The following is a 12,746-nucleotide window of genomic DNA, read 5'->3' on the forward strand; positions in this document are numbered from 1 at the left end:
AGCCTGGATGTGCAGTGCTGGGGTGGCGTGGTCGGATTCCCTGACTGAAAATATTGATACCCTGGATAGGGACAGTATATTACTGACTATAGAGCATTTAAAAGATGCATTTTTATATATGCGTGATGCACAGAGGGATATTTGCCGACTGGCATCAAGAGTAAGTGCGCTGTCCATATCTGCCAGAAGAGGGTTATGGACGCGGCAGTGGTCAGGTGATGCTGATTCCAAAAGGCATATGGAAGTATTGCCTTATAAAGGGGAGGAGTTATTTGGGGTAGGTCTATCGGACCTAGTGTCCACGGCAACTGCTGGGAAATCCACATTTTTACCCCAGGTAGCCTCTCAACATAAGAAGACGCCGTATTATCAGGCGCAGTCCTTTCGGCCCCATAAGGGCAAGCGGGCAAAAGGCTCCTCATTTCTGCCCCGTGGCAGAGGGAGAGGAAAAAGGCTGCAGCAAACAGCCAGTTCCCAGGAACAGAAGCCCTCTCCCGCTTCTGCCAAGTCCTCAGCATGATGCTGGGGCTCTACAAGCAGACTCAGGCACGGTGGGGGCCCGTCTCAAGAATTTCAGCGCGCAGTGGGCTCACTCACAAGTGGACCCCTGGATCCTTCAGGTGGTATCTCAGGGGTACAAATTGGAATTCGAGACGTCTCCCCCCCCCCGCCGTTTCCTAAAGTCTGCCTTACCGACGTCTCCCTCCGACAGGGAGGCGGTATTGGAAGCCATTCACAAGCTGTATTCTCAGCAGGTGATAATCAAGGTACCCCTCCTGCAACAGGGAAAGGGGTATTATTCCACGCTGTTTGTGGTACCGAAGCCGGATGGCTCGGTGAGACTTATTTTAAATCTAAAATCTTTGAACACTTACATACAGAGGTTCAAATTCAAGATGGAGTCACTCAGAGCGGTGATCGCGAACCTGGAAGAAGGGGATTATATGGTGTCTCTGGACATCAAGGATGCTTACCTCCATGTCCCAATTTACCCTTCTCACCAAGGGTACCTCAGGTTTGTGGTACAGAACTGCCACTATCCGTTTCAGGCGCTGCCGTTTGGATTGTCCACGACGCCCCGGGTCTTTACCAAAGTAATGGCCGAAATGATGATACTCCTTCGAAGGAAAGGAGTTTTAATTATCCCTTACTTGGACGATCTCCTGATAAGGGCAAGATCCGAGGAACAGTTGGTAGTCGGAGTAGCACTATCTCAAGTAGTGCTGCGGCAGCACGGTTGGATTCTCAATATCCCAAAATCGCAGCTTATCCCGACGACACGTCTTCTATTCCTAGGGATGATCCTGGACACAGTCCAGAAAAAGGTGTTTCTCCCGGAAGAGAAAGCCAGAGAGTTATCCGAGCTAGTCAGAAACCTCCTAAAACCAGGCCAAGTATCAGTGCATCAATGCACAAGGGTCCTGGGAAAAATTGTGGCTCCCTTCGAAGCAATCCCATTCGGCAGATTCCACGCAAGAACATTCCAGTGGGACCTGCTGGACAAATGGTCCGGATCGCATCTTCAGATGCATCGGCGGATAACCTTGTCCCCAAGGACAAGGGTGTCTCTAATGTGGTGGTTGCAGAGTGCTCATCTTCTAGAGGGCCGCAGATTCGGCATTCAGGACTGGGTCCTGGTGACCACAGATGCCAGCCTGCGAGGCTGGGGAGCAGTCACACAGGGAAGAAACTTCCAGGGCTTGTGGTCAAGCCTGGAGACATCACTTCACATAAATATCCTGGAGTTAAGAGCCATTTACAATGCTCTGAGCCAAGCAAGACCTCTGCTTCAAGGTCAGCCGGTGCTGATCCAGTCGGACAACATCACGGCAGTCGCCCACGTAAACAGACAGGGCGGCACAAGAAGCAGGAGGGCAATGGCAGAAGCTGCAAGGATTCTTCGCTGGGCGGAAAATCATGTGATAGCACTGTCAGCAGTGTTCATTCCGGGAGTGGACAACTGGGAAGCAGACTTCCTCAGCAGGCACGACCTCCACCCGGGAGAGTGGGGACTTCACCCAGAAGTCTTCCACATGATTGTAAACCGTTGGGAAAAACCAAAGGTGGACATGATGGCGTCCCGCCTCAACAAAAAACTGGACAGGTATTGCGCCAGGTCAAGGGACCCTCAAGCAATAGCTGTGGACGCTCTGGTAACGCCGTGGGTGTACCAGTCAGTGTATGTGTTCCCTCCTCTGCCTCTCATACCCAAAGTGCTGAGGATTATACGGCGGGGAGGAGTAAGAACTATTCTCGTGGCTCCGGATTGGCCAAGAAGGACTTGGTACCCGGAACTTCAAGAGATGCTCACAGAGGACCCGTGGCCTCTACCTCTAAGAAAGGACCTGCTCCAGCAGGGACCCTGTCTGTTCCAAGACTTACCGTGGCTGCGTTTGACGGCATGGCGGTTGAACGCCGGATCCTAAAGGAAAAAGGCATTCCAGACGAAGTCATCCCTACTTTGATAAAAGCCAGAAAGGATGTAACCGCAAAGCATTATCACCGCATCTAGCGGAAATATGTTGCGTGGTGCGAGGCCAAAAAGGCCCCGACGGAGGAATTTCAACTGGGTCGATTCCTGCATTTCCTGCAAGCAGGAGTGTCTATGGGCCTAAAATTAGGATCCATTAAGGTCCAGATTTCGGCCCTGTCGATTTTCTTTCAGAGAGAACTGGCTTCAGTGCCTGAAGTCCAGACGTTTGTTAAGGGAGTGCTACATATACAGCCTCCTTTTGTGCCTCCAGTGGCACCCTGGGATCTGAATGTTGTTTTGGGTTTCCTAAAATCACATTGGTTTGAACCACTCAACACTGTGGACTTAAAATATCTCACATGGAAAGTGGTCATGCTGTTGGCCCTGGCTTCAGCCAGGCGTGTGTCAGAATTGGCGGCTTTATCCTGTAAAAGCCCTTACCTGATTTTTCATACGGACAGGGCAGAATTGAGGACTCGTCCTCAATTTCTCCCAAAGGTGGTTTCAGCGTTTCATCTGAACCAGCCTATTGTGGTACCTGCGGCTACTAAGGACTTGGAGGACTCCAAGTTGCTGGACGTTGTCAGGGCCCTGAAAATATATGTTTCCAGGACGGCTGGAGTCAGAAAATCTGACTCTCTATTTATCCTGTACGCACCCAACAAGCTGGGTGCTCCTGCTTCTAAGCAGACTATTGCTCGCTGGATTTGTAGTACAATTCAGCTTGCGCATTCTGTGGCAGGCCTGCCACAGCCAAAATCTGTAAAAGCCCACTCCACAAGGAAGGTGGGCTCATCTTGGGCGGCTGCCCGAGGGGTCTCTGCTTTACAACTTTGCCGAGCTGCTACTTGGTCAGGGTCAAATACTTTTGTGAAATTTTACAAATTTGACACTCTGGCTGAGGAGGACCTGGAGTTTTCTCACTCGGTGCTGCAGAGTCATCCGCACTCTCCCGCCCGTTTGGGAGCTTTGGTATAATCCCCATGGTCCTTACGGAGTTCCCAGCATCCACTAGGACGTCAGAGAAAATAAGAATTTACTTACCGATAATTCTATTTCTCGTAGTCCGTAGTGGATGCTGGGCGCCCATCCCAAGTGCGGATTATCTGCAATACTTGTACATGGTTATTGTTAACAAATCGGGTTATTGTTGTTGTGAGCCATCTATCCAGAGGCTCCTCTGTTATCATGCTGTTAACTGGGTTCATATCACAAGTTGTACGGTGTGATTGGTGTGGCTGGTATGAGTCTTACCCGGGATTCAAAATCCTTCCTTATTGTGTACGCTCGTCCGGGCACAGTATCCTAACTGAGGCTTGGAGGAGGGTCATAGGGGGAGGAGCCAGTGCACACCAGGTAGTCCTAAAGCTTTTCTTTTGTGCCCAGTCTCCTGCGGAGCCGCTATTCCCCATGGTCCTTACGGAGTTCCCAGCATCCACTACGGACTACGAGAAATAGAATTATCGGTAAGTAAATTCTTATTTTTACAGCAGGCAGGTGCCTTTGTGACATCATACGCAAAGATGTCGTGGAGCAGAGTAGTCACTGTGCGTATGCAGTTCAGGGAGGGCTGTGGAAGCCTTCTACTGTGCCACCATCATAGTAAATGGTTAATCATCTATGCTGGTGACGATGTGATCTACCAGTGCCGTCGTTGGAGGGAGTGTGTGCTTCTGCTGGGGGGGTTCTTGGCCGGTCACTCGCTGGCTGCTGTAGCAGGGGAAAAAGAAAATTCCTGTCTTCAACAGCAAAGCATTATGCAGTTGCTGTGGGCCTGAAGCTGCAGCTCCATCAGCCCCATTGTATCCGCAGTGCCAGATTAACAAAGTAATCTGTTATTGTGACAAAATTCAAGATTTAATAAATCAAGTAGTAGAATGTGAGTTTGACTACTGGATACGAAACATCTGCAACATATCTCCATCAATATTAAATTCACCCAGAAGTAAGGGTCGTATAGCAGGAAGCTTTTAACCAAGTACAAAATTTGGATTACCTGAATTACAGAAGTGACTCTCTTCATGCCACTAGGAAATGAAATCAAAGGGAATACTGTAGATGACCGTCCTGGGTATGTGTTCATCATTTCCCATCCATTGCCCTTACTCTCTGGAAGATAAAGAGAATAAGTCTACTTTGGCCACACCAGCGGTGTTTCCTAATAACCAGGGAAATTACCCTGGACAATCCTAGTCCTCTGCTACTTCCATCACATCATCTGCATTAGTGGCCACTTCTACATACCAATCCAAATACATTGTCTTTGACGTTCTGGAGGTTGAGCGGTGTTGCTGGAAATCATAGGAGTCTCATACAAAATAAGAGGAAGAATTTTGAGTTTCCACCTTTAGTACCTCAACTTTTTATAGGGTATGGAGAACATTCACCTTTGTTGTAAAACTAAACTGTTGGATCTTGGTTCTGCGGACACTGTACAGATTCTGGGTATTCCGGATGGCTTAAACAAAGGCTCTTACATAAATGTCTGTTTCCGGACACCAGTTAAGCTGCACTAGGACTCGTATAAAGCCTTTTGCTGCACTTCGGGGGCTTGGTCTAGTGTTAGGAGGTTTAGGGGTAGATGTATCAAACCCTAAGAGGACAGGTGGAGAAGTTGCCATTACCATCAAATCAGAGTCTACATAAAATGTTATAGTTTAATAGGTAAATGATAGTTGGAAGCTGGTTGCTATGGGTAACACCTCCACATGTCTACTCTAGTTTGTTTTGATTCATCCCCCTCCTACTGTTTCATCCCTTTTTAGCTTTTACAAGATGTTATTTTCCAGTGGGTTACACTTCTGATGTTCTCTTGTTGCAATCATGTCTGCATGGTTGTTGGGAGAACTTCATGCTTTATGTATATGAACAAAGGGATATTGTATTTCCACATCCAGAGAATTTCCAAGTTTTAAATCGATGACTAAATTATACCAAAAAAAATAATAATACGAGAATTAGCTCCATTCAAGTAGGCTCTTGCAAGCATTCAAGGGGATCAGACTTAATGCTCCAAAAGGAATGAAGACCCATTCTACAAGATGGTGACAGCCTCTTAGAGAAGCATGGCTCATTATGTAAAGCAGCAGGGTGGGCGTCTCTCTTCACATATTTACCTGTTATTGGGGTCTATTCATGAAGCAGTGAGCCAGTGGGGAAGTTGCCCATGGCAACTAATCCGCTGCTACGTTTTTTATAGAATGCATTTGACAAATGTTACTTAAAAGCTGATTGGTTGCCATAGGCAACTTCTCCACTTTTTTTTTTTTTTTTTTTTTTTTTTTTTTTTACTGCTTCATGAATAGTCCCCATAATCTGGGGGTGAGATCTCCGGCAGATGCTCACTTTGGAAGGAATATCTTTAACAGAATTATTAAAAAAAAGAAATTGTAGCAGTCATTTGCATTTGTACTGTGGATTAATAAACCCACCCTCTGCTTAATATATTGCTTGGGTATATCCCATTCATAAATTTCTCACATGGCGGGGAAAAAGGAAATAAACAAATTATTGTATTACCTGATTTCCTTTTACAGAAATATGCCATGGCAGCCATACATTGTTGCCCACCTGAGTTATTGATTGGTTGGGTTTGAGGGCTGCGCTTACACCTAATTGTTTATGGGAGTAGCAGCTATGGAGAGACAGGGTTTCCACTCACCCTATAGGTATAAATGCTTAAGGGAGTTTTACTACCAGCGCTCACTCTTAAACAATAAATTTCAATATGCAATTTTGTTAAAATATATCTGATTTTTATTTTAAATAAATGTGGGTACAAGTATATGTACAAGTGAAAATATCTAACTGTGTGTATCTATATGAAGTCCTAATACCGGTATACATGCGCAATAGACAACAACAAATGACAAACCACGTATAAATAAAAAACATATGTAAAATCCAACATTGGTACAGGTAGATAGCTTTAGCGTTTCACTCTACCGTCAAGTGGAGGGACCGTGTTTATAAATGTCCTCAATTATCGGGTATATTAGGCTTGACACTGATATAGGTTAAAGAAAAAGTTTCCAGGTTTCTTTTGTAGTCTTTGCAGAGAAATAAAGGTTCCTGGGTGGGTGAGTATAGGTATTCCACAAGGTACTCACTGATCTTTAGTCCCGCTGCTAGAGGTTTGCCCTTTTGGTTGAGTTAGTGCAGCGCATCACTCCTGCCCTTACTGTGTAATTGTTGGTCTCTTCCCTGCTGGTCAAGCTTACAGGGGATCTTTCTTTAGTAGATGTTGTTCATCGGTATAATTTTGAGTTCAAGTGACGTCCATGTTTATGTTTGCTCAATAACGCATAGTTTTTAGTATGAATGCATAGTTTTAGGGGTATATTAAATAAGTGTCGGAAGCTGCTGTCCTGTCGGAAAGACGGCAGCTTCCAACAGATTTAGGTCGGAAGGGGTTCCGACCTATTCAATGCCGGGCCATTTTTTTCCGACAAGTTGGGAATTCCCGACTTGTCAGAAACCACGTGGATTGTCGGATTAGCTGTGGATCCACGTGTTCCGCAGCCAAATCCAGCAGGTTTTGGTCCCAGTTCCGACAATGTCAATCCGACTTTTTTCTAAAGTCGGATTGACAACGTTGGAGCCGGGGAGATGAGATGGACAGGTTAGCGGGGACGGAGCAGCGTGGATGGGTGAGCAGCACCTGTTGGGACAGAGCGGCGGGGACTGGTGAGGAGCAGGGAGTGACTGACGGAGCGGCGTGGATGGGTGAGAAGCGCCTCTCGGGAGCGGACAAATTTGGATTTGGCCAGCTCATTGAATACTGACCTGTCTGATCCTTTCCGTCTGAAAGGATCCGACAGGTATTGAATACACCCCATAGTATATATGCATGCTGATTATCAGAAGTTACAGTTTAAAAATATCGCTAACATATAAAATGGATTAAAAAAATGTACATATAGACAACAAATATACACAGACAACACTTAACATAGATATATAGTTTTTTTATTCCAAATGAAGAGCAGTGAGTATTTTAAAATTTCATACGGAGTTAAGCTTGCGAGCAGGGCCATCCAACCTCTGTGTGTCTGTTTTTGCCCAGTTTTGTTCTATTACTGTTATAATTGTAAAGCGCAACGGAATATGCTGCGCTATATAAGAATCTTAATAATAATAATATGGAGTTGCATATCACTATTTTTATTTCAGTCTCTGGTATTATACCCTTATATTTACGCCTCCATAGAATTTATCTGTGAGTGCTGTTTATGGCTACAGTTCAGTTGTATTTGCTATAATAGATACAGCTGCTGAATTGAGACACATGGTATTATTACTGTAATAAAAAGGGGAGGCACTCTAGGTCCCGGCTCTCTGCATACCGGCGCCATGATACCGACAACCATTATCCCTCTGGGGGGGGGGAATAAATAGCGTAGCGAGCCCGCAAGGGGCTCTTTTGCGGTGGCCCCGCTACCGGCATTCCGGCGGTCGGGATCCCGGCACCCATAAAAAGTATCAGTTAGTTTAGAGTGAGTCTGATATATGTATTTGAGGAAGGCTAGTACTATTGTTTAGTGGTCACTGTGGATGACCCTTATATTCTGAGAAACGGATGCAGTTCAAAGCCTACATTATTTATGTGGTTTGTAATTTGTCAGTGTCTATTGTGTACCTAGTACAGTATACCGGTATTAGGACTTCATATAGATACATACATAGATATTTTTACTTGTACATATACTTGTACCTACATTTATTTAAAATAAAAATCTGATATTTTAAAAAAAATTACATATTGAAATTTATTGTTTAAGAGAGCGTTGGGAGTAAAAATTCCTTTAAGCACCTGCGTTGTTGGCCTGTTGCATAGAACGGGTGGTCTTCAGTATGCCGACTGTCGGGATCCCGGCGCACAGTATACCGGCGCCGGAATCCCGACAGCCAGCATACCGACACTTTTTCTCCCTCGTGGGGGTCCACGCCCCCCCTGGAGGGAGAATAACCGTGCCCGCAGCGTGGCGAGTGCAGCGAGCCCGCAAGGGGCTCATTTGCGCTCGCCAAGCTGTCGGTATGCCGGCGGTTGGGGTGCCGGTATGCTGGTCGCCGGGAGCCCGGCCTCCAGCATACCATACTACACCCCATAGAATAGCTCATGAAGGTATTAAAGGCCCCTAAAGATTTGCGTTGTAGCCCTTCCTGGGATTTTTCTATTTTCCTATGTCTACTCCGGTATCTGGACGATAGACAGTGTCTAGTTAGACAGTCAATAGATAGACACCATGGGGAATAATCAATTGTTTGAAAAGTCAGTTGGGTGTCTGTTTTTTCCTATCTAGTAGGAAAAAAGACACTCAACGACTTTTCAAACATTTGAATCCCCCCCTTATGTTAGACAGACATTAGGTCGACAGTCAAAAGGTCGACAGAATGAAAATGGTAGATATAAAAAAGGTAGTTTTTTATTTTTTTTTATTTTATATTTTAATTTAACATGTTTTTGGACTGTTTTCATACTTTCTCTATCCGTGGGGGTAATTCAGACTTGATCGGAGTAGCAAATTTGTTAGCAGTTGGGCAAAACCATGTGCACTGCAAGGGGGGGCAGATATAACATGTGCAGAGAGCGTTAGATTTGGGTGGGGTGTGTTCAAACTGAAATCTAATTTGCAGTGTAAAAATAAAGCAGCCAGTATTTACCCTGCACAGAAAGAATATAACCCACCCAAATCTAACTCTCCTTGCACATGTTATATCTGCCTCCCCTGCAGTGCACATGGTTTTGCCCAACTGCTAACAAATTTGCTGCTACTATCAGGTCTGAATTACCCCCCATGTCCGCATAGAGGGGGTAATTCCAAGTTGATTGCAGCAGGATTTTTGATAGCAATTGGGCAAAACCATGTGCACTGCAGGGGAGACAGATATAACATGTGCAGAGAGAGTTAGATTTGGGTGGGTTATTTTATTTCTGTGCAGGGTAAATACTGGCTGCTTTATTTTTACACTGCAAATTAGATTGCAGATTGAACACACGCCACCCAAATCTAACTCTCTCTGCACATGTTATATCTGCCTCCCCTGCAGTGCTAATGGTTTTGCCCAATTGCTAACAAAAATCCTGCTGCAATCAACTTGGAATTACCCCCAGAGTTGGTTATAAACTTTGTGGTGAGCCACTGAGCCCGAAGCATGGCGAGCAGATGCCTTACTAGAATTGGGGGTCCCAGATGACAAAACTATCCACACACACCACAAAAATGCAAAAAAAAATATGTCGACCTTTTGACCCTGTCAACCTAACGTCTGTTTAACATGTGGTGTCTATCTATTGACTGTCTAACTAGACACTGTCTATCATCCCACACCCGTCTACTCCGTTGACTAAGATGTTAAACTATTTATTCCTGGCTGCCATAGAGTAATCGAGGAACGGAAATAGATGCCTATTGGAATTTCTGATAACTGGTCACCTCACATTTGTTCATCAGCCATTCATATAAACTGGCTGCACTGAGATGTAGTTACTGCACACCCAGACCAAGAAGGATCCTTTCACAGAGATGACTGTTACCATGTCGACTTTCATAATGTTGACACAAGAATGTCTAAATCTTTAAAATATGAAATGATGAGATTCTTGGCATGCTGTTAGGGTTAGGCTGCGGAAGGTTAAGGTTAGGCACTACAGGGATGGTTAGGGATTAAGGATAGGGGAGAATGCTGCTCCTCAGACGGCTCAACTGGAAGTGTTTCACTGATAGCTGGAAGACACCGCTGGACGCGCCGCTGCCGTTGGGAGCAAGTAAGGCTCTGCTAGACCACCAGGGATGGTTTGTTGACATATCAGAGTAGACATGATGAATATCATACTAAGCAAGTCGACATTATGACAATGTTGACAGTATCATGTTGATCGTATACCAGACCCTGAACTATTGAGTTTGGCGGTGATGGGGCAATTACTGTTTATAGGAGATAGATGTGTGCCGTAAATTACTTTTACAGAGGCTAAATATTAAAATTGTCTTTGCAGCTTGATGTGTTAAAGATGCTGAAAAAACTTTTGCAAAACTGGTTGATCAGACATTCAGTCTCCGTGGAACTCGGCATTGCAAACAAGTAAGACGTCCTCTCCCCTCCTGCCTTGTCTTTCCTCATGTAAACTGAATTGGATACAGATGTGATACTTACCCTTTTTTGCACCATATGGCGCGAGATTCCTACCGCGATTCATATGCACTGAACATGTTTCCTCAGTCTAAAGGTCCATACACTCGGTGAGATTCGGGCTATGCCCGATACTCACTATGCGACATGGACTGTGGTCGGTATCGCAAGCAAAGATGACGGTGCTTGCGATACAGAGTTTGGCTAAGTGACAATTTTTACTATCTTTTACACGAGAGAGTCAAAATTTACTTGCCTGCACAGTCTATTTTTGCTTGCGATACCGATCCCATGGGACCGCGCATCGCAAGCTGTGTACACACGGTGCAATATGCACTAACTTTCCTTATGGTTTTCACTATATAGTCAAAATCGTAAGAAAAGTGAAGTGCATAACGCACCGTGTGTACACACCTTTAGTGCACTAGGTAGTTAGGGGGGTTGTTTGTTTTATTTTTATTAAAGGAATTCGTATTCTAAAGTCACAGATAAAGCCTAACAATGCATGATGTGGGTCACTGGCATTGAACCTGTCCCTTGCCATATTTATTTAACCCTAGATTGTGCCACATTTTCATCCATTGTGCTACTTTCCCTTCAGTTTTGTCTTACTTTGCCTGTAGTGTACTAGGTATTAGGATAAGGGTTTGTATTAGCTAAGTCCCAAAATACATGACGCGCTCAATTGGTCTATTTTGCACAATTTGAGGGTAGGAATATGTTTACACATCTGTATTTATTTGTTGTGAGAATACTTCCACATACGTTTCCCTGTATGTACTGTATATACACGTACTACTGCTAATATTTTAAATTAAGCTGGGTATATGCTATACCAGTGGTTCTCAAACTCTGGTGCAGATGTATTAACCTGGAGAAGGCATAAGGAAGTGATAAACCAGTGATAAATGCAAAGTGATAAAGGTACCAGCCTTGCATTTATCACTGGTTTATCACTTCCTTATGCCTTCTCCAGGTTAAGACATCTGCCCATCCTCAGGATCCCACACAGTTCACGTTTTGCAGGGCACAGGTGTATTCATTACTCACTGGCACATTTTAAAAGGTTCACAGGTGGAGATAATTATTTCACTTGTGATTCTGTGAGGAGACCTGAACAACATGCACTGTGTGGGGTCCTGAGGATGGAGTTTAATGCTATGTACACATTATGCGATCACATACGATAACGTATGATATTTTATAAGATATCATATCTGATTGTTTCTAGACATCATTTGTAGTGTGTACAAAGTCATCACTGGAGTTCAAAACCACACAGTATCACCTCAAGACTGCATGCAGTCCTATGTACGACGTCGCATGCGACCCGTGGAAGCGCGCATCGTACGTCAGATCATGCATACACATTATGCAATATAATTTCTCTAACGTCCTAGTGGATGCTGGGGACTCCGTCAGGACCATGGGGATTAGCGGCTCCGCAGGAGACAGGGCACAAAAATAAAGCTTTAGGATCAGGTGGTGTGCACTGGCTCCTCCCCCTATGACCCTCCTCCAAGCCCCAGTTAGATTTTTGTGCCCGGCCGAGAAGGGTGCAATCTAGGTGGCTCTCCTAAAGAGCTGCTTAGAAAAAGTTTTTAGGTTTTTTATTTTCAGTGAGTCCTGCTGGCAACAGGCTCACTGCATCGAGGGACTTAGGGGAGAGAAGTGAACTCACCTGCGTGCAGGATGGATTGGCTTCTTAGGCTACTGGACACCATTAGCTCCAGAGGGATCGAACACAGGCCCAGCCATGGAGTCCGGTCCCGGAGCCGCGCCGCCGACCCCCCTTGCAGATGCCGAAGATTGAAGAGGTCCAGAAACAGGCGGCAGAAGACTTTTCGGTCTTCATGAGGTAGCGCACAGCACTGCAGCTGTGCGCCATTGTTGTCAGCACACTTCACACAGCGGTCACTGAGGGTGCAGGGCGCTGGGGGGGGGGCGCCCTGGGCAGCAATGTATAATACCTTTTTTATGGCTAAAAATACATCACATATAGCCCTTGAGGCTATATGGATGTATTTAACCCCTGCCAGATCTCACAAACTCCGAGAGAAGAGCCCGCCGAAATAGGGGGCGGGGCTTATTCTCCTCAGCACACAGCGCCATTTTCCTGCTCAGCTCCGCTGTGAGGAAG

General features: G+C 45.3%; 1 protein-coding gene across 1 annotated transcript in view; it reads left to right on the forward strand.

The window, feature by feature from the left end:
* CENPI (centromere protein I) overlaps positions 1 to 12,746 on the forward strand; it is a 526,595-nt gene that overhangs the window by 429,610 nt on the left and 84,239 nt on the right. Inside the window, exon 15 of the mRNA XM_063936944.1 lies at positions 10,473 to 10,558. Coding sequence (XP_063793014.1) covers positions 10,473 to 10,558 — 86 coding nt within the window. The remainder of the gene's footprint in view (positions 1 to 10,472; positions 10,559 to 12,746) is intronic.

This window comes from Pseudophryne corroboree, chromosome 8, assembly GCF_028390025.1.
Source record: "Pseudophryne corroboree isolate aPseCor3 chromosome 8, aPseCor3.hap2, whole genome shotgun sequence".
In the NCBI taxonomy this organism is placed as follows: domain Eukaryota; kingdom Metazoa; phylum Chordata; class Amphibia; order Anura; family Myobatrachidae; genus Pseudophryne; species Pseudophryne corroboree.